Source organism: Molothrus ater, chromosome 1, assembly GCF_012460135.2.
Source record: "Molothrus ater isolate BHLD 08-10-18 breed brown headed cowbird chromosome 1, BPBGC_Mater_1.1, whole genome shotgun sequence".
In the NCBI taxonomy this organism is placed as follows: Eukaryota; Metazoa; Chordata; class Aves; order Passeriformes; family Icteridae; genus Molothrus; species Molothrus ater.
In genome coordinates, this window is record NC_050478.2 from 128,288,810 (window position 1) to 128,311,870 (window position 23,061).

The 23,061-nt window shown below is 33.9% G+C and overlaps 1 protein-coding gene across 37 annotated transcripts in view; it reads right to left on the reverse strand.

The window, feature by feature from the left end:
* RIMS2 (regulating synaptic membrane exocytosis 2) overlaps positions 1-23,061 on the reverse strand; it is a 448,046-nt gene that overhangs the window by 205,051 nt on the left and 219,934 nt on the right. For 21 of the 37 annotated variants that reach the window (XM_036406552.2, XM_036406549.2, XM_036406577.2 and 18 more), the window contains 6 exons: positions 12,314-12,381; positions 10,514-10,633; positions 8,561-8,660; positions 7,712-7,835; positions 2,953-2,999; positions 1,707-1,819 (listed from right to left, as the gene is read on the reverse strand). In XM_036406552.2, coding sequence (XP_036262445.1) covers positions 1,707-1,819; positions 2,953-2,999; positions 7,712-7,835; positions 8,561-8,660; positions 10,514-10,633; positions 12,314-12,381 — 572 coding nt within the window. Of the gene's footprint in view, positions 1-1,706; positions 1,820-2,952; positions 3,000-7,711; positions 7,836-8,560; positions 8,661-10,513; positions 10,634-11,987; positions 12,197-12,313; positions 12,382-23,061 lie in introns of all 37 variants that reach the window. The other 16 variants (XM_036406572.2, XM_054515962.1, XM_054515958.1 and 13 more) reach the window with 1 other exon arrangement.

A 23,061-nucleotide genomic window follows, 5' to 3' on the forward strand; every position in this document is an offset into this window, starting at 1 on the left:
TCAGATAGATATCAGCTGCTCTCTGAGGGAAAGAGATAATATGAAGTAGGGAGTATTGAATATAATTGCAAACAGTAGATAAGTACCAAAAAAAAGCAAAGATTTTCTAATGTCTCGTAATATTATTGGATTTCCTTAGATGGAAAAAACATTTTAGAATAGGCATTTATATATTGAAACATTCAAAAAATAAATAAAATTAGGAATTATGCCTTCTTGAGGTAAACACTGCATTTTGTATGCCATTCTGAGAAATAAAAGCTTTGGATTTCTGTTATTCTCAATATAATAGAATATACCTCAAAATTTCCCAATACTGTGATTATATACCTTAAACCTCAGTATCCTATGAAGCCACTAAATCAAAATACTTACTGACTTTACTAAAAAATCTTAATCTTAAACTCATGATCTTGATCTGAAACTGAGAAAGTGAGAAAGTCAGTTCTATGTAGTTTCTATTTGAACAATTATTCCATCGTGTGTGTGCACTGGTCAACTGAGCAGCTAACTCTGGCTCTTGAATTTCCTGCTGGGAGCTAGACACCACAACTTTTTGACAGCCTAATCTTTTATGAAGTTTAGAAAAAAGGAATTTCTTCCTTGTCTCCCCTATCAACAATTTTTACTGTCTTGTAGAAATAAGGTTTTTAGAAACTTTGGTCTGTGTATTTTGACAGTTCATGTTCCCTTGTTCATTGTACTTTTGCAAAGAACTTAGAATTCTGCAGTCAAGATTTTTCGTTTTCCATTTCTCCAAATGATTGAATCTTTCAAAGTAGTTAAGTACAACAACTACAGAAAATTATGTATTGTAAATGGTTTTTCTGATGAGCAAACAAATAATGTCTCATGCACTGCAAGATGGAGCCAACATGGCCACTGAAGAGACAAAAATATTCTATGTCTCCTCTATCCATACCATAAACCATTTCTGTGAGACCTAGAAACAGTCTGCTTGTATTTTATGCATATTTTTATGGTACACTCAACATATAAAACTTGGAAGTAACATGAATGTGACATTTCCAAACTTCTTTAACATCAGTTTTGCACTGCTTCCCTTCCATTTGCCTTTCCTTTTCAATATGTCAGGCCTCACCTGAGCACTTTTGAAAAATCACACTTTGGAATTTTAAATAACATGGAAAGATGCACAAAACCCAACTTTTTCAGTTTATTAAAAAAAAGTACCCTTTAAAAGAAAATATTCACATAATGAACTTTCTTCTCAGTGAGAGTGAAGAACAAAACTGAGTAACATCAGTACACAGAATACAACATGAGTAAAATATCAGAGGGATATCTGGGGAAGTTATATATGAAAGTTAGTGCATAAGAAATAAAGAGTTGTAACATCCAGGCACACAGGTAATAAGATCTACCAACTCTACACACAAGTATGACAGTTGAAAAAATGTTTACTCTCAACTGCACAAACATAACTAGAGGCCAAGATAAGACCCTTCTGAAAATTTGACTCTACCAGTCTATCTTACCAGATACATATACATGTATATACCAAATTTCCAAAAGCTAATAAAAGGACTATGATTATGAAATTCTGTTCCTGCCTACACTGAGATGTATAGCATTAAACAAAAAATGTAGCTAGTTTAACAAGAAATTTCTGTAGCTAGCACTACAATAAGAGTTGCATATGCTGCAAAAAGTACAACATTAAAATCAATGAAATGTTTACATACTGAAAGTTGTCCAGACAAGAACTGTGGAACATCCCTTAACATGCCAGGACTCATAGGAGAAGTCACTGAAATAGAAGGTCGGTCCATTTTTTGAGATTCAAACGAACTAGAACCTGTAATTATGAACAAAAATATTTTATACATAGTAGAAGTTATGCATATATTTCAACATTCCTTTGAACAGAAATGGTAGAAATATAACCAAACATGCAGTAAAATTGTGATAAATATCAGTTTTTAAAATCTATTTAAAATTACCAAATGATGATAATCTCTTGGTGATCAGATGCAATCAGGAGCTTTTATTTATAGAATGGAATATAGATTATTCAGATATTTCTGACTGTAATTATGTCACTAAGTTGAAGGTCCAAAAATAAACACTTCACTGTGGTCAAATGAATTCAGTCTTCTGACTTATTATCTCGTACAATCAACTAATTTTTAATTAGATTTTTACAAAAATATCAAGATGTACGCAATGTGTTTGTACATTTTGTTTCAAATCTACAAGGTCTGAAAATGGTCAGAGGACAAGTTTTGACATACAAAACATAGAGGAAAAGTGAAGTATTTTTATAAATACAAAAGACAATCCACATCTCACAAAACATAAAATTAATTTTAAGAATTGGGCAATGAGTAAAATGTCATTGAAGGAGTTTTTCATATTATTATAATCAAGCTTATGCCATTTCATTTATTCATGGCTTCTATTATAATAGTGTTCTAAAACAATGATAAAAAATAACTCCAGGCTGAAATCCATCTTATCAGATCCAAGCCAAAGAACAAGTTATTCTTCCCTACATGAAATATGGGTTTAGTTAATTTAAGTACCAGTGAGTGGCTCTAATAAAGGGTATTCCGAGTTCAAAGTAGCTAGCACTCAGGCTGTAAACCAAAAACATTTCTTTCCCATTAGTTTATAAGATACTATTGAAATGCAAAGCAAGAGAACAGGAATTAAAAATTGCTATTAATGTTTTTATATATTAGTTAGAATTATATTTTCTTCAATCAAAACTCATCTAAGCTTATAACCAATGTTGAACCTAAATCACAAGATTCTGTTTTGATAGCTTATTATTAAACAAAGGTAGATAGATAATACAGTAAGATGACATATTGAGACAAATATAGACAAAAAGACAAGACCTGTACTGACTGCAGAGGACATTTTTCGGTCTATTTGTGCTTACATAAAAGAGAGAGAAGATTTTCCTACCCCACAATTGAAACTTACTGGACTCCAGCTGTGCATGTGTGCTGTCGGGTATTCTGGGAATGTCCCTGAAATCAGGAAAATTAAGACAGGCTGATCCTTCATCTAACAAGCATATTTAAATTTCAGTTACACTATAACACTTCCCAATCCACCATGGAATGCCTCAGGAATTGTGCATGATCTGCTGGCTGTCTTCAGCTACTGGGATGATTATCTGTTATCCAGTATAAATAATTTCAGTGTCAACTTAAATCCTACAGAAAAGATTTGGTGGAAGTAGGAAACAGGCTGCACAGTCACAAATAAAATAATTCAGTAAATAAAAGAACAATCTCAGAGTTAATGGTAGACTAAAACTGTGAGTAGTAGCTTGACAATGACATAATATATTAATTACATTTACTGGACCCTCACCAAAAGATACTCGGCTGCCAATCATGGCTATCCCAGTACATTCTTTACTGAACTTGAACCACAAATTCAATCTATCTTACCTTTTCCATAACCAAATAAAATGTATAAGTTCATTTGGCAAAATTGCATTCTTTCATATACAAGACATGTTGCAGCGCCTGTATTAAATTGTGTGCAGAGCCACATCATTTTAAATCACTCAATCACATCCCCCCAAGCAAAGGATCATATTATTCCTCTGGGGGGGCAAACATTACTGTATGCTAATAAAAACTATCAATATGCTAATAAACAGTTTCAGAGCTATTTGAGCAAAACCGAGCAAGATGAAGAGCTTCAGTTCAGAGTCACAGCAAAACCAATATTTACAATCCTGTTGTGTGTTTCAGTGCAGTTGGTTTCTCCAAGGCCACAGCCAGTCCTGAGGGGTGGCCATGGTGAGGAGAGGCTGTGGCTGCACCATGCTGGGCCCAGCTGGCTCCTTGGGTGCCACTGTGATAACATGTTTAATAAAGGACAAAACAGCTGTGCAGCAGCTGTGAAAGAAAACAATAAGAAAAAAGGCCATGAGAGAAAAGTCATTGCAGACACCAAGGTCAGGGAAGAAGTGGAGGAGGAGGACTGGCTGCAACTCCCTTTCCCCATACCATGGAGTGCTTTCTGGAGAAGGAGGCAGAAAAACCAGCAAAAAATGAGTGAATTTGAGCCTGGGAAAAAGAGAGGTAGGGGTAAGGGGGCTTCAGTTTTGGTTTTATTTCTCACTATTCTTTTATTTTATTAATTCCTAAAAAATTAATCTTCCTCAAGTTTGTTTTGCCCACAATGGTAACTACTGAGTGGCCCATAAACTTTTTCATCTTATTTCCTCCCTGAGTCCTGCTGAGGAGGGAAATGGAGAGAGCAAGTCTTTGGTGCTCAGTCAAGGTCAACCCACCACAAAGGTAAATGAAAAGGAAGGGGAAATGAAAAAGTTCCAGTGATATCTACTGTTTCATACAATGAAAGAGTCAGTATGATACATAAATAACTTATCTATTTTCTTTAGAAAAACTTTTCCAGAATACCTTCAGTATTCACTAGAAAGACAGCTTTACTAAGTAGACTGAGGAATCTTTCCAAGTGAGTTGATGCACAGTATCCAATAATTGAAATAAACCAGAAGGCATGAAACTGCTCTAAGTGCCCACTACAGACAAGAAAAAAATCTCTGTTGTTAGTACCCAAAATTTGTGAGAAACTCACAAGCACTGTTGAAGAAGCAAATATTTAAGTTTGTATATAAGGAGAATTTATAACAGGATCCAATACTTGCCTAGTAATTGACTCAGAACTACACTCTTGAGCTTAACTCATAAATACAAAAAAACTTCTACCATACAAGTCTGACAAGAAAACCTTGGGAAAAAAAAGATATATATATATATAATACATAAATCATTCTGAACAGAATGGAGTTTTCTATAGATAGCTGAAAAAATAAACTTGAGAGCTTTGAACATTATCATTTAGACTCCTAAAGCATACAGATCCCCATATTTCATGGTAATGTGAATGGTTTTTCTTATTAGGAACTCTCATAGAGATAAACAGATGGAGGAGAAGTAAAATTAGTTTCATAAAGACTCTTAGCATAGTAAGTTATGTTCCACTGCAAACAGGTTGTATAGAGTAATTATTAAAACACAGTGCATTACTTCTTCCAAATCCAAAACTGAAGAAACCATGAAAATAACATGCATTTTAAGTTCTCTGTTTCTGAGAATTAGAAGGCAGAATAAAGGTTAGTTCCTGGGCATAACAGACAGCCAGCTCACACTGATTAGCAATTTGGCCATCAATTTTTATTCTAAGATTAAAAAGTGATAAATTGCATGATAAACTGGCATGTTTTGTTGAGATTTTTTCAGAATGGCTTTCAATTTTATCTGCCTTGTCAGCTTAGCCTGTCATCTTCAGTTTTCATAGCACTCAACCCATAATAAAGAGAAAAAAACAAATAACTGTCTTTACTGGAATTTGGTTTTGTTCTCAGAGTATCAGGACGTGAACAGGTTCTCAGCTAAGTTAATTTCTGGTAACTGGAGATTTTTTGCACTATTTAAAGTGTTTCCATGAAACCATCAAGAAATTCTCCTTATAAATAATAGGATTTATCTCAATCCAAAAGTAAAACCCTTCAACTGGGCATTGATAATTCTAATAAAATAAATATCACTTCTGATATCTAGGAAATAAGAACTTTTAAATACTGTGCATACACTGAGACTTTACTTTCCAGAGCAGAACACAATCTTATGAAGTTATTGTTCCTTGGACAAACATAACTTATTAATTTTTGTTGTGCATTTGATTATGAACATAAATCTTCTAAGCTGAAAAGAGTAATAGTCTTTCTAGTTCACCAGCTCTAACCTCATGAAAAACATTTCTGACATTATGCTGTTAATATCAAACTCCTAAGAGTTACACAGACCTAACCAAAATCTAAAACCTACCAATTTGTAGGAAGTATTCATCACTGAGACTTTTACATATACTGCAACCTGACACTGGGAATCAAATACACTGATCTTTTATCACTCATTTAGCTCCGTTCTTCAGACTATGAGGTAAGTGGTTATGCAGAAAAAGGCATCTTGAGAGCCCACAACATTTGGTTTAAGGAATTATAGATGAGCTGCTCAAGTGACAGCAACATAATGGAGGGCATGATGATAAGGAAGCTGAAAAAGAGACAGCAAATATAAAAGCACAAGAAATAATACAGGAGATTTTACACAATGAAAAGAATGCAGAAAGATTTTAAAAATGGGTTTTTCAAGATGTGAGTTGTTCTTTGAAACTTTTGCTATAAACTTCTATTTGAGAGATACTATGGAAGATTTGTGCATGAAATTGATTTGAGACCTCCTTTTCTGAGACGAGTAATGTCTCAGAAAAGGAGTAAAGTCTGTCCCTTACCATTACTATTATATCCACACCTCCCAAGTTTTGCTAAAACATGACAGATGATACAGTCATTACCTTAAAGGGGTTGCAATTCCATATGTATGCAGGACATAACCTCTCATCTCAATGACAACATAAAGCTAGTTTTTGTTATTATCAAGTTTGTTTAAAATTGTCATACCAAATTAAATTCCTATACCTTAAGTTCCTGATGTGTCCAACACAATAAGTTCCTATTATAGCTGAAACCCTAACAGTCATCCTCACTGAAATGCCATTCTCAGATTATATAGTTCTAAATTTTTTTAGTACTTCTTAATTTTTAGTCATGTTTTCTTATATTAAGATCATGTGCGTCTTATACAAAATAAAGGGATACACATATTTATTTAAATGTAATTATAAAATCCTAAAACAGTCCAGGTTGGAAGTGATCTTGAAAGATCACCTGGTCCAACCTAAAATGGAAAAGGGAATCTAGATGATATTACCTATCACCCTGTCCAGTTCTGTGTCCCGTATATCACAAAAAAAAATCTGGGAGAAAAAAAGAAAATTCTTAATAACTGTAAATATCTTCAAAATCAGTGATAATCATTCCCCTCTTCACAACCCTGATGTAACCAGATATGGAACTTCCAATGGAGAATTAAAAACGTGATGCATATGCCTTTAGGGTGTAGGAATTTGGAAGAAAAAGAACAGTTGAAGAAGAGGAAGTAGTCCAATACAACAAAGCAACTACTGCTATGAAAGAAAAAATAAAGTTTAGACATTGAGAGGTAGGTTTGAAGCTTAATAAAAATGGGCAATGTACAGCACTAAAGAAAAAGTCCTATACAATTCTAACTATTCATTCAGGTGTGTTCTGTATTGCATAAAAAGTGATAATTTAATAGTTCCATAGATGAAGGTGATGTAAATGTGGATTTGAGACTTTCCAAAGCATATTGATTTTCTTCATTAGCATATTATATTTCACACAAAATTCTTCATTGCAGATTGTCAATAAATGGAGTTCATCATCTGTTCATAGACCAATTATGATCTCATAATTTTACGTATGTATTATAAAAAATGCAGAAAGAGAAATAAAAATCAACAGTCAAGAATCACAACAACCAGTATAACCACAGTTTCAGAGCCAATATAGGCTGGCTCACCAACTGAAAAGCCAGAGAAGGGAACGTATTTTTAACCATAACAGCAGATGATGCCCAAGACTCTGAGAACACAGGATTTCACACCAGCTCTTTTTACTCACTGGCATGATCTATCATTCTAACTACATTTTTGGTTTACAGAATATTGCATAAGATTTTTCTTTTTACAATGTTAATGAATGTTTGATATACTCCATCCTAAAAGTGAACAATTTTATAATATTTAATCTAAAACACATGAAATTACTTACCCTATTGGTCTTGAAACTACAAGCTCTACTTGTGGCTCAGGTTTGGATTCTAAAATGATATTATACACCTCCTCAAAGGTAGCTCCTTGTAGTATCCTTCCATTCCATTCTAATACTTCATCACCTGTAAGTAATAACACCTTGCTTAGGAAGTTTGCTGTGGACAGCACTTACAACAACTATTTAACCCATTCTACTGTCAGTTTATTGGATTGTGAAACCTGTGTTATAGAACAAGTTTTGAGGCCTTCATGCAGGAAAAACCTGAGTATTAAAGGTTTTCTGCAGCTCAGCCTCAAACATATAAAGTTCTGTGAAACAATAATATAATCAGTAGGACCCCTACTGACTTAGATGGTGCTCTTACTTGCTTTGGCAGCTGTGGCTTACAGAAATCCCAACATGCTCTTTAGAAAATTCATAACTAAAACATCATATCTCATCAACTTGGTTCAGATAGTTCATATGCTAATATTTCTTGAACATCCAGTGTATCAATCTATGGTTTGCACGTTGGAACAGAAGCAGCTTCCTAGGCAAGGTGGTTCTGCTCATACCTGTGTCATAGCTTGGTTTGCTCTAAACAAAATATACACCACAAAATGACTGGGGAGGACATCAACAGAATATTACTTTGAGTGTAAAAATGAGAAAAAATATTAAAATATTTTTGAACAGCATAAGAATATATATTTTTATAAAAGCAACCATCTAGTAACAGTGTCAGGTCAAATTCTGCAGTATTTCATCACATCTATTCAATATAATTTCACATGTAATTAAACTTGTTCACTTGTTATCACCTTCAGAAAAGAAACTCAGCAGTATAGATCTGTAGTAGATACATACCTGGTCTAAGATGCCCCACTGTATCAGCTAAGCTTCCTTTTTTAACTTTGGTGATAAATGCGCAGAGTCGACCTGATTCAGTCATCTTTCCTCCTACTACCTGTTTCAAATAGGAAGTATTTTCACAGTATGAAAATTACTTTAGATTATTTAAATGTTCTGGCAATAGAAAGAATTCAGCTTTTTCCTTGGGTTTCATGCAGTCCAGGTAACACATACACACTTGGAAAAAAACACCACAGAAGTTTGGCTATGGCAGGTAATTTTTGTAGCTATTCTGGCAATTTGTACAATTGAAAAAGAATGTAAATAGAGAATCCTAAAGCTTTTACTTTTTAGCAAATACATGTATAGTATCTCATTGTATTATAAATTACCACCCAAAATAATGTAAGTTATTGGTCATTTAATTGCTCACTTCGCTATTTTTTTAACTGGGAAAAGATATATTAATGTAACACAACTCAGGATGTTCACAGTAAGCAATGAAATTCCTTTGGCTTGGCAAGTCAGATGAAAACACTTGTCACACTGAAAGTCCAGACAGGACGTGGCTTTCTCTACAGGGAACTTCAACAGATTTGACCTTAATATTTATCTTACTATCAGACTTACATGTCAGAATCAGTAATAACTGAATAATCTTCAAATTCTTGAAGTTTCTTACTGGTCTTCATACTGGGATTTAAAATTTGTAATACTAAATCCAGTTTAGTTTACTTTCAATATGTAAATACTTGAAACTTCAGGTCAGGGATAACTGTTGGAAATCACTCTTTCCAGATGTCTATTGAGATTAAAAAGTAGTTACTCTTGAATCTGAACTATTAATGAACCTCACTGAAGAGTTCATCTTCATAATATGAGATTTGAGAAATTTTAACATAGATTTTTAAACAAAAAGTGCTTCCTAATGGCACTGTTAATCTTTTCTCTTGCATTTTCTGACAAGACAAAAATAAGCATTTAAAACTTGATGTTCAACTGGCTTCTCCATTGACTTCAAATAAAATTATATATTAATTAAATAAAAATTTTAAATCTTTCCAAAACATGTTAACATATGTAATACATAACCACACTGATTTAATCCTTACTCACAGGGTGTGACAATAATGTAATCTGTATACCTGAGGTGAAGTAAGAGTCATGCTAAAGGAGAACAGAAAATTTAAACTCCTTAATAATTTCTCACAGCAATGATATGGAATCAAAATAAATACATGTCTGTTTCTTTCACTGTTTATAGTTTCTTCTCATTCTTGTACTAACATTTCTGGGACTGCAAATAATAGTATCACACAAAATTGAGATTAATATTTGAGAAATAGAAATAGAAATAATTAATAATGTATTTAAAGAGCACTGCATCATGAAAAAGATGTTAACACATAAAAAAGAGTACATTTTGTGATAAAAACCAAAAATATTAAACTATTTTCCATTTTTTGTTTTTAAAATGAGGCAAATCCAGCAATCAGAGGAGAGAAAAATTCAAAGAGGAAGTTCCATTGGCATACTCTGATCTGGACTGAAATGTCATTAACTCACAGATGGCCCCCAGGTCTTCAAGAGAGATCATTTTTTTTCATTTTTCTTCTCCTTCTTAGGAAATAGAAGTTATACCATGGTGCAATGCTCCATACTGAACAAGACAGACAGGACTTGGCTTTCCTAGCAAAGGTGCACTTTGCACTTTGCTAGAAGACATCCTCAGAAAACATCTGAAAACATGTCTAGTCTTTCAGAAAGACACAGTTTTTTAATTCTGCCAAGGACCCTACAAAATTACTCTAGGTAAATTAATGTATTATGTCTATATTGTAATTTTGAGAATGATAAGGCATTATCAATATTGGTATGCATGCATTATATAGTATGAGAATACTTTAATTATAAAAGTAGCTAGTTTAACTGAGAGAGTTGTTAGTTTCAAAATTGCTCATGACCAACCTTCAATCCAAGCATTGCTCCTGAATCTCTAGGCACACTTCCATCTTTCAGTCGCTTATTTAACAAAATCCGACCGATGAGACGATCTCCATCTTTGGATGGTTGCCAAGTTACTGGATGCTATCATATGGTGTTAATGGAAAATACAGTGAATAGCATTTTAATGAAAAATATTTCAGTAATACTTTTCATTTGCTGATATATTTTAAAAATGCTATGAAAGTATTATGATTACACCAAAATTTAATATAAAAAATGACAGAAAACTGTCCTGGAAAATATTTATTTGGACATATCATTCATCAAAATGGATATCTAATATTTAATACCATTATCTATTTTACTAAATCAAATTTGTAAACATCTAGAATGATCTTTCAATCTTGATTTGACAGATATAGACAAATACTCATAGTTATCTACACACAATGAGATTTACACCTGAGTATTGAGAAAAACTTTGCTAAAAGTCTAGTATAAGAATAATACTGGAAAAGAAGTTTAGCTCAAACTGAAAGTTTGATATTAGAAATATCTTATTTTTCCACAACTTCAAACATTTCAATTTTTATCCAAGACCAACAAATATTTTTAGTGTTTTACTTTCTCTCAGTAGTAGTACATTCAAATTTAAAAATACTGGTAAAAGGTATATTCATTAATTAATTTTAATATTCTTTTTCTTTCTTGGAATAATTAATTCACACATGAAGCACAGTTTCAGTGAGCATTATTATTCCATTACTATACAGGGCACAGTTATACTTGTCTATTGGCCTAATTAATGAATTGTTCAGATTTTCTTTTGTGTAATCATAGTACTTTCTCACAGAAAAATATTATTTCATGCTCTATTTCATGCAAAATTAGCAGGCACAGATAAATCTGCTTCCATTACAACTAATAACTCTAAAAAGATTTATCATAATCTCCACGAAACAGAAAGCAAAAATAAAAAATACCAAAGCAGATGGCAAAGTCTTTAATTCGGCACAGTACTGCACAAAAATTACATGGCAACAAAACAAATGAACAACTATGACAGTGAAAGGGAAAAAAGAAAAACAACTTTTCTGTGCAGAGAGACCCAATTTTCTCCCTTTTTCACCTGGGGTTTAAACTATTAATTTAATTTCAGCCCCAGGAGTTTGGAAATAGTAAATCAAATAAGCCAATTGGTAGAATCCTTATTGTTAATTACTTTGTTCTTGAAGGTAATATCAAGATATGCTAATTTGCAACCATAAGAACAACATTCCTTTATGCCTCTCAATTTTTTTCTTAGGCTGCCAAACAGTAAAAGCTGCAAGCATGCAAAGACTTTTCATTTGTTTTTCTTTTCTGCACCTTAAGAAATGCTATATTGCCTCTAGAAACACCCTATCTTTTATTTTATGCACTATTTTAATGAGTGACAGAGAGCAAACAAAGACCAAATGAGCAGGTTAAAATGCAGGCTCCATAATCTCAGTACCTTCTCACTATGGCTATGTTCCTCGTTTAGAGTGGTGCTACTACACGTATCTACCCCAGAGTCTTTTATCTGAGGCTCAGACCATTCCAAGTCCTCTTCCAAGGAGTGGCCACCAAAACACACCATTTTCTTTTGCCTCTCGGATAAGGTGTTAGAATCCGACAAAACTGCCTGCTCACTAGTTTTTCTTTTTCCCCTTTGACTGTCCCCTATAGGTGTGGGATAAAAAAAGGATACAAAAAAAGAAAACATGCAAAGGTGTAAATAAAACCAAGGAAATGTAAAATGACAAAGGCAACTAAATGGTAAGGCTCCACATGTCTCACCAAAGACATTGGGGATGCCTCACTGCTATGCCAAGATGTATGGTCCAACCAGTTGTAATCCATGTCTCCTGCGAGAATCAGACAGACAAGATAGTGCAGTAAAGGAAAGGTGAAAGAAGGACAAACAAAGATACAGTAAAATTGTAAAGACTTCTGATTATCCTATCTGATTCATAACCTCTGCCAGGAGGACTTGCAAAGGGCTTCCAAGAAAAAGTTAAGGCTTCAACAACAGAGTACATGGAATATGAAAAACAGTGAGGAAGGAGATACATTTGTGTGTGTTGATGTGTGCAAAGAATTATGTACAGAGCAAAGCATCCTTGCGCCAGATTTATTAACTGTCCCTACAAAATTATAAAATTAAAAGGCAAAGTGTATTTCTAATAGAATATCCAGAAGGGAAAGCATTTTAATACAGAATGTCTTAAGGAACATATTTCTTTGCTTTTCTAACACAAATTAGTATTTATTCTAGTCACATCAATAAAATAATTTAAACAATGGCACACTGCATTCATTTTGCAGTAGATGATGTTAAGGAAGGTTAAATGAAAATAAAAATCTAGAAACTATATTGAGAATAAAAAGCATATTAACTTTGCTTTGTCTACTGGTCAAATATTAGGATGAATTCTAGTAAGTGCAGGTACCCCACAAAAGGGAGTGTTTAAGGTTTTGACAGAACAAATATTTCATAGAGTCAGAATTTAACCTCCATGGCAGACGCACAGTAGAAAGAAAAGTTTGAAAAACAGTTTAAGAAGAGATCTAAATTAATGCTGCTGTCCAAAGAATTGGGGAATGACTCATGTATTTTAATAAAACATTCTCTTTTATGTAGGTACTTTAAACTGTAAATTATGCCCACACATTCTGCACTATTATGTTTATCTCTTTTTTTTCTCTCACCATTGTTACTACATGTAATATGAAAAATATTTTGTTACTGAATGTTGCATAATATTTTTATATTACTATGTGCAGGAAACAAATGTCTAATTTTCTATCAAATTTGACCAAACTAAAGCAAAGTAGTTCAGGGTGCCTTAATACAGACCTCAAAAAACATTTTTCTCTTTCTGTTACTTCAGATCCTGCTTCAACATCTCTCAGCCTATTCCTCGGAACTACATCAGTAGGGTGGTGAAATGTAACTAACAAGTCTTAGCAATGTCTTAACACTTGTCTAGAAAACTTTACAGAAAGGATGTGAAGATACAGCCCCACAAAACTACAAAAAACAGAAGAGGCTTTAGTAAAGTAAAACATTCTCCTTGGAGAGGTATCACAGAATTAACTAGGTTGGAAAAGCCCTTTGAGCTCATCAAGTCCAACTTAGTATATTGTATATGTACAATGAGAAATACAATTTTTCAATTGTTGCCTCTGAAAATAGAGTCTTGCATATGCTGTATGGAAAAAAAAAATCAAGTCTCGTTTTCATTTTAAAGAAGGACATATTCAAAATACAAAGGCTTTGTTTTCAAAAAGATACTTTGAACTTAGTCCCTTACACATTGCAGAAATCTTGTAGCATATTAAATAGCCTTTTATTTCATAAAAACAATGATAAAGTAACTTCATAGAATTATTTTGAGGCATCAAATAATTCATATTTTCTAAATAATAAATAGGCTGTAAATCTATTAACTACGTTTCTTGACTCTTGAAAGGAAGATAGCATTTAAAAATGGGAAATTTTTACCAAAACTGCTTTGCCATGAATGTTAACATCTTGCCTGTGTTACAGATAAAAGTGTGGTTATCTTGCCAAAGGGGAAAGAAATACTGTTTTGAAAGCTAGTAATATTTTGCTAAAGCTACTTCTGCAATGGAATTTCCAGTGCTACTTTTGCCTCCAGACATTGCTTCAAGGAGTACTGAGTGAAATCATCAGTGAGCTCATGAAGATCCAGCCCTTACTCACAAATATACATTTAGAGATATCCAGAGGATAGCAAGAGTTCCAGCTTACATATTGCCTGTTTTACAAACTCCCTGGGGCCTTTAAGCATTGGTCCCAGGCTCGTCTGCTGGTATAGCTGGTTTCTGCTTATTCCATGTCCTGTTACCCTTTTATTACTGTATGGTGCATCCACAAACAGTATGTGTCCAAGATTAGATTCAGTCATTTTGCAGAAATAGTTACTCTTCATCAAATGATAAGCCCTGGAGCTAAAGCTGCACAGAGAAACACCTGCAAACCTGAGCCTGTTACCTGATAAAAGCACTCCCTCTTCTTGCTCTACCATTTTCCCTTCCTCTTTTCAAACTAGATGTAGAAGGCTTTTTTTATTGTAGCTGCGTCTCACAGTAAATACTAAATAATTGGCATTTATAAAATGAAAAATTAAACTCCATCCAAATACTGTTTTGGTTTTATCTGTGTAAAATATGCAGTTACCTGTTTCCAAAAATTATCATATAAATTAGAAGTTGTAAAGCTATTGTAGATCTTATAGATTTTGCCCTTAATACTGTATTAATTGATCTAAATAACAGACATAAATACTATGCAAGTTAAGAAAAGGATGATTGTCTGGAAGCCCTGTAGTGTATTACATTTCTATGACAGACAGGTATGGCTTAGTATACCTACAACTTTTTGAAGTAAAACTAATAGCTTGATAAAGTCACTGGACATCAGTTTTTCAATGGAAGTTCTAGAAATATTAAAATCTTGAGAAGGGAAATGATTTTCGAAATCTTGTAAAATTTAAAGTAATATATGTAAAGCACATAGGTCTTTGCATACAAGAAAAAAACTATAAGTAAATAAACAACAAAAAAAAAAGAAATAAAAGTTTAAACATGATCTTTTGTAACATAGACACCATAGTTGTAACTCTGAATACCAGAAAATACATTTGCTGCTCCCTTAGAAATTAATCATCCACTATAGAAAATACTTTATTATTGAGAATATATACATTTAGGGTATGCAGCAGAAATTACACAAGAAAAAATGTCACTTCATTGATAAATTAAAAAGCACATAATATCAAAATCATGATTCATGGAAAAGGGACCTAATATATTACTAAGGAAGATACAGTCCTAGTTTATGCCATTATAACAATATTCAGATGCTTTTTGAGTTCAGGAGTACAGCTGGATATAGGAAAGGACATATGTGAGGTCTGCTCTTATTAATGTCAATGAGTTCTATGTGTATATGGAAAGCTTCCATGGACTAATCAGGTTGGGAGAACCACAACATCAGTAACCTTGCCCTTCTGCAGAATCAAGGTTAAGTTGAAGCCTTTGCAACCTTACTGGTATTCGGTGTGCTTTTCTTATTTTCTCTTTACAAAGCCAAACAGGCAGAGGGAAATATGTTTTTCTTCTACATTCAGGACCCCCCAGCAATAGGACCTTCCTGTAGCAATGGGAACTTAGAATTTTAGAGTATATTTTAAAAGAATTTTGGCCAGTTTCTGTTTTTTGTTTACTATAATGACTTTCCCACACAGAAATACCATACTTGAGTATTTTTTTATAAAGCATTAAGGAATTTGTATCTAACATACATCTCCTAACTGCTCAGCTCCCAGTGCAACCTTGTACCAGAAGGCCTCTGGAGTGAAGTAAAAAGTGAATACAGCTATTAAGAACTTCCATTTAAGCAGGTTGCTTTCTGTGTTTGCAATACTATCCATCCAGACTGCCACACAGTGGGTGACTCCAAAGAGGAGCTACAACACAGATAGAACTGCCTGGAGGTGATTATATGAGTGCTTAAACAATTGCTTTGTCAGCACTGGACATTTCAGTGACATTGTAGCTTTTGGTGCAGGAGCAAACGTAAAGCTGCCTGTCACACAGCTGACTGTAAAGCACAGAAATATTTTCCAACACAGTCACTGATGAAGTCTGAGTGCTGATTAAAAAAGAAGCACCTTCCTGCAGGGCTTGCAGCAGGCTTTGAAAATTCCTACCATGCATTTCAACATTTCTTCTTGGAAAACTATTATTTCTCTGGATTTGTCAACTTTCAACATGGAACAGCCTAGGAAAATGTCTGAAGGATCTGATCCTACCAAAGGAAAAAAAGAGAAGCTGTTCTTTAGGTAAAGGATATGAAGTATATTTTGACTTTTAATAAGTGAAATACAGAGAAATACAGCAATTAGGTGAAAATTGTATAAATCTCCATTAGTGAATAGCAGAGTGCCACATTCCACAAGGCAGGTGAGACAAAAGACTGAGGGAGGTGGGAGCAGGTAAGAGTGCATACCCCTGTGGCAAGAATGATGACATTGACACCACACAACTATTGAATAGAGACACTGCTAGCAAAGAAATGTCTCTGGACCTCATGGGCTAGTCACGGAGAACTTAGTAATATCCTGAATTTCTTTTTTATTTTTGTTTTTGTTTTAAGGGATACTGTTCAGGGAAGATCTTACTAAGAGATTTTACTTGAAGAACCTGGTTTACCCTCAAAAACTATGTAGCCCTGCTTTCAACTACTACAAGAACTGCTTAACAGAAAAGATATTACTCTTGATGTAAAGATTACCTAATGTAAAGGTGAAAGGGTTTCAGCAGGTCTATTTTGTTCTCCTTCTCTTTCTGAAACTGACACTTAGGATCACTATTAATAGAAGAATATTTACTGGAAGTATTTTTTTAAATTCTGTTTTGCTAGAAGGATTTAAATTGCTTTCTTCAAAATTACATATTCTAAAACAAAATTATGCTCAGTCTGTTCATCAAACATATTTTGATAAATGTTTTTCCTTGGAATAAATTGAAAGAAAGCATATCAGCATGGCAAATATACTTGGTCACAGCTCAGGACACAAGCTGGATGACCTTATACACTTAAAATTATGTCTCTCATATGACACCTGAAGAGTGACACTGTATGCCACACCGTGACCTCTATCATATGATTCAGTACACAAACTTAATCAACAAGAAAATGGACAGGTACAGTTTAGTTATGGGAGACAGCCAGATATTTTATACTGTGGTTGCAGTCTACCACAGCCAATTTGTTTTCTAATTAGGATTCAAACTTTTCAGGTTTGCACACCTTTGTTATATATTCCCTGCTACTCTAATAAGATCAGGGAAAACTAAAACTAATTAAGTATAATATCCTATGAGTTTCTCTCTTGCTTGATTATCTTTCAGACTTTATCTTAGGAAGATCCTTATTTCAAATTATGCTTTTGACCCTACTTATAGTATTTTCACTTTTTCCCTTCTTCCTTCTGCTGTTAAGAAATTTAGAACCTGTACCTCAAAAAAGGAAGTTCTTTTGGCAGAATGCAAAGGAAAACACACATTGAAAAATTTCAATAAGACAGTATTTTTGGATCATGCCCAGTGGTAAGTAATCAAATGCAATTTATTACTATTTCATTATTATTTTTAAAATACTTCTTTTTCTTCCCTATTCACATCCACAAAGAACACATATGTATTCCTGGGCTGACCTCACACATCTTCCCTAATTGTGTGTTATAACCATGCATCCTTTCACCTTAGGGTTGCAACTGCCAGCTTGATCACAAGTTCTTCACCATCTCAGGCCTGCAACCAGTATCAGCAATACCAGCTTGCCTACATCTGAATGAGGGACTCATATAAAGAGGAAACAATGCAGGGGAGAATAATCCTATTAAAGAATCTCATATCTGGCTCTTGTTTCAGCATCTTAGAGCTGTATAATACTGTGAAAATGTTCTCATCAGCTAAAACCAGATAGCCTATTTAGGTGTTCCCAATGAGCCCAACCTTTTTCACAGACTAGTCTGCTGAAAGCCAACAAGTTCTTGGATATAATGCACAGAGGAATTATTTGGTGTCTAGAAGGTGAGGAAAACCCCTGTATTTCCTGAATCACTGAAATCCTGATCAGAAAATAGAGCCATCTTGACAACTGCTAAGGAAGCACAGAATCCAACGTTTCTTTGATGTGTTGGAACTGCTGCACAACTGGGAACCAAACCACACATGCACAAGAAATTCTGTCCTCAGACTTTGAAACCACTCCAGGCAAATTCAACTGTTTTGCTGCCAACAGGAAGGCAATAGTAAAACCTGACAAGCCAGTTGGAAACAAGCCTTATAGCCCCCTGGAAGTGAAGACAGTTCATAATTGGAACACTTTGAAAATTTGTGAGAAACAGCTGCAAAATTTAGGAAACAGGTTTGGGGTTTTGTGTGCTCTCAGTACCTATTTCCATTAGACTTTTCATTACCATTTTATATACACTCACTGAAGAAGGCTTAGTTAAACTGAAGAAATAAGTAGCTTGATGAAAACTCTATTTAGCATTAGTAGACCTATTTGCTTATGCAATTCACTTCGTGCTGGCTTACCCTATACCCAGCTTTCTGCAGATATACACTCTTTCTACATCCTGAAGTTGTGACTGTGCCAAAATTACTGTCAGAGTAGCTCCAACAAGGCTGCCTGGCATCTCCAAGTCTCAAGGCCATAGGATTTAATTCACATGAACTGAATCCTAAATGTGACCCTATTTCTATTTGGACAGAAATAAGCTCTCTACCTTTGAGAGGCAGTGTATAACCAGGTGCATTTTCATTCCTTTTAGTAATGGACATATGTTGACAGGGAGCCTATAATAATGTTTTCTATATGCATAGTTTCTTCTAATACTTATTAACAAAAGAAAAAAGAAACCAACAAAAAAAAACCCCTCCCCTATATTGTGTCCTTATTTACTTTCAATCTTTACTGCTTTGATGCCAACACTAATTACTACAGAAAATAACCCCAAGCTACTTTGAATCAGTATATCTTAATTAATAAGTAAGCTTCAAATTTGCAAAATTAAGACAACAGGAGACCAAGAAAAACAGCAAAGGAATGGATTCTTCATGAGGCACAATATCAAATTCACAAATAAGGACAAGGACTTAACATGCCAGTTGTACTCATGACAGAGCTGTACTGTCATAAGTACAACTGGCATGCTAAGAGTTCATCAAGAGAACTATCAACCATAAGTAAAGCTGAAATAGTAAACATGTCAAGAAGAAAAGTCTTCTTAGCTCAGGTTTAAAGAAACATAAATATATTTATTCATAACAGTTTCCTATCTTTTATCCCATGTAGAGTTAATCCTAATGAAAGGAGACATTACTAACATAGAGATGGCTCCTTTCATAGGCACATCATTATCTAGAATCAATTTCCATCACCAGCACAGCAGCCACCCATATATCATGACTGAGGACAACCCAGTTCTCTCATTGATCACATCTTTTTCCTTTCTCTCCACTACTTCCAGTCAAGATCACTGACATCTTGCTACCAAAAAGTGATATTAAGAATTACTTATTTTGTGATTTTTCAGTAAGAGATAAACAATATAAAAATAACCTATATAATTATTTTTATATAATAGAAAAATTCATCATCAACAACAATAATAATAAATTAAAAATATAAAAACTTTTACATTTTTAAGGTGAAACAGTTTTCTAAAATAATCAAACCAGTATCTAAGTTCCAGGTACTTGCTGCCTTTTTCTGTTCAGTTCTTAGATTTTGTTTGGGATGAAAATACATTTTTACTTTTACCCTTGGACATGGTTGTTATCCCACAAGGACAGCTGAAGGGAAGGACTAATGCAAAAAAGGTCCAGTTCATGTTTTTAAGCATAGCATTATTTCTTACAAACTCTCAGAGGGTACAGAACACTCTAAATTCACTCTAAATGTCTTGATAACTGACGAGGAAATGCACATTTCAGAATAGAAATAAAAATAACCTTTAAAACAATCCTCTGTATTACATACTTGAACAACTAGTATTTCAATAGTAAATCATCATTCAGTAGTTAAACTGATTAATTTTCTTGTCTGTAACTCTCAGTTTACATTATGCAGAAAGACATGGGCAAATCTCATAATTCTACCTAACAATCAAGAGGGAAGTAAAACTACTGTGGCAAATGTCACCTTTTACACTGTGCATAACAAAGAAATACAGCATTTTTTTACAAGTCATAGCAGTTTTTTGGTTTTGTTTTTTTTTTCTTTAAACCTGACCTAACATTTCTCACATGGAGTACAAATAACTTTCTGGTTGTCTGAACAAATATAATTTTTAACCTGCTAGCTTCTCAAAACTAAACTGCAGGAGACACAACATACATTCACTTTACTTTTAAAATTGTTTGCTTTAAGACACAAGAGCTTAATAGCAGGTATAAGTCCAAAGCATCATCCATCCCTGGCAGCACACATGCCATAAATGATCTAGAAATATGCAGTGCATCTGCTGATTCAGTTAGTTGTACTGGAAGCAAAAATAAAAACAGTTCAGGAGGCTCTTTCATCACCTTGACACTGCAATAAAAGCCTTTGTAAACTGGTAATTGGATCATTAATTATTGATCTCCCTTTTAGCAGTCATGATTAAGAAAGTAATTTGGTATATGTAAAAACACCTTTTGTTTTGAGCTTGCTTACATGTTATTTTTGTCAAACCATCTTCTTTGAAGGAAATTAATTACCCCTTTAAAGATGAAGAGAAATCTGAAAATGAAACTCCAGTAGATCCCAGAAGTAAAAATCATATCCAACTGTCTTACTTAGTTTCATACCTTCTGTGCATAGGCTTGACAGTGTGATACTGTATAATCAAATTAGTTTAGAGCAATGATCTGTTACACCTGGGTTACAGCTTCAAGAACAGATGTGCAAAAATAAAATAGCAATGATGGTCGTTGTTTTTTAAGACACTTAAGCACAATGAAGGTTATTTTGCTCATGTACACACGTTTATACATACATGCCAGAAAATTCCCATACACATTACACTAAGAGGAAGGGCAGGTTGAAAAATTAAATATTCAGTAGGTAAGGGTGGTACAAGACTTAGCTTGCCATGAAGCATTTATTTAGTCCCTATACAAATGTATTTACGTATAATATTTCATAATATTGTGGTAAAGTCCCCCATCCTCACAATGGATCTTCTGTGCCCAGAAAGAAAGGTGTAACCTAAATAAGGAACTAGTTCATATCATTGTTTTTTCAGTTAATGACCCCTTTCATCAGTTACTGAACATAATCTAAAAGCAGAATTATTTGTCTCCTGAGAGCTCTGGTGCTGTGAGAATAGAGTCAGGGTTAAATTCAAGGAATTGTTCTTTCTGGACTGTCTGCATAATGAAATGAGCAAGATGCTACAATTAACCTCTTAAAATGAGCTGCTGACATACAGATGTACCATCAAACACTTTGAAATGTTCCAAACAACTTTCAGTGCCAAACACGAGAAGTATGGGGCTTGAAATTTTTTTTATATTTTCTTGGATTTTAGTTCTGCCTTTTCCCTGCTCTATTATACCTATTCTTAGAAAATGGCAAGAATTTACACAGATCTACTCACAAAATAAGCAGTAAATTTTATTATATGATTTAAAAAAACAGGGAAAAAAATCATATTCCCAACATTTATCCAAGACTGCTCATGTCTATGTATACAAGCTGGATGGAAACCTCCTTCAAACAGAAATTCCCTAAGACTGTATTTCAAAGAAAACCAAAATGGTTTAAAAAATGTTGTGGAGATTTAAGGGTAAGATTGTTAAAGTAATAAATAGAGAGATACAGATGCAATTTGCATTTTAAATTAATTTAGAATCCTAATGAAAAAAGGTGTATTTTTTCATTGTAATTTGCACTGACTTCATTATTTCAGAAGAATATAGAACAATGGAAGAAGTGTCCACAGAAGAATAGGGGATGTTAGCTCTGCAATTATTTCATTTCGCTGAATACATAAAGAAGCACATTGCTCAGGGACCTTTCAACAGTCAACAAGAACTATACTCATAATTATAGCCTTTATGGTAGCTGAAGCTGTAATAAAAGTTACATAAGGGATTTAATCTCAGTCTCTTGTTTTTCTATGATCACAATTACCCAAAAATATATCTCCTGAGGCTAAATATTTCCAGAACGAGTTTAAGTAAAAGGTCAGTATTTTCCACTACTTTTGAAGGAAAATTCCCTCACATCCTCTACTTGTTCATGTTTAAATATCTGGAAATTTGTGATAAGAGAAGGAAACCATCAGGGTTTTCAGATGCATCATCAGATGCAAAACCATCAGGGAATTCTGCCTCATAAATTGGACCAGACCCTGCACTATGGAGGCTCTGATTATTCAAAGCAGTTCTTCAGACAATGTAATTTGTCTGGGTCATACAGAGGTATTCAGAAGGAATCACATTGGGTAGCAGAGGGTGGACCAGCCTTCTCCAGGTAGAAGAGCTACATCACAAAATAGAAGGTGCATAATTGTGATGTAAACACAGAGGCTACTGCTTAAAGGGAGGTCAGTAACTTATTCTAGTTACAAATGTATTTAAGACAACAAAGCAATATACTTCAAAAGGCTTCAGCTGACTTCAGACAGAGTTGAGTAAGACACTTGTAGTTCAGCCAGTTTCAAGCCATCCTCTCCCTTGCTTCATTTGCTTATTTTCTTAGGTACACATCTTACTTGACAATATAATTTATCCAGATTAACAGAACTCTTCAGACCAAAGTTTTACATTTGCCTGGTGACTGTCCAGTTCAATTTCATTTTCAGATAAACTGCTAGCAAACTAACCTGCTACTGCCTAAAGAAGACTAACAGAAAAGGCATCATGTTATCTCCATAACTTGTCCAAAGTCTTATGCACTTCACTCATGAACTACTTATTTATCTCTATGCAGTATGAAGCTGAAAGTCCTTAACAAG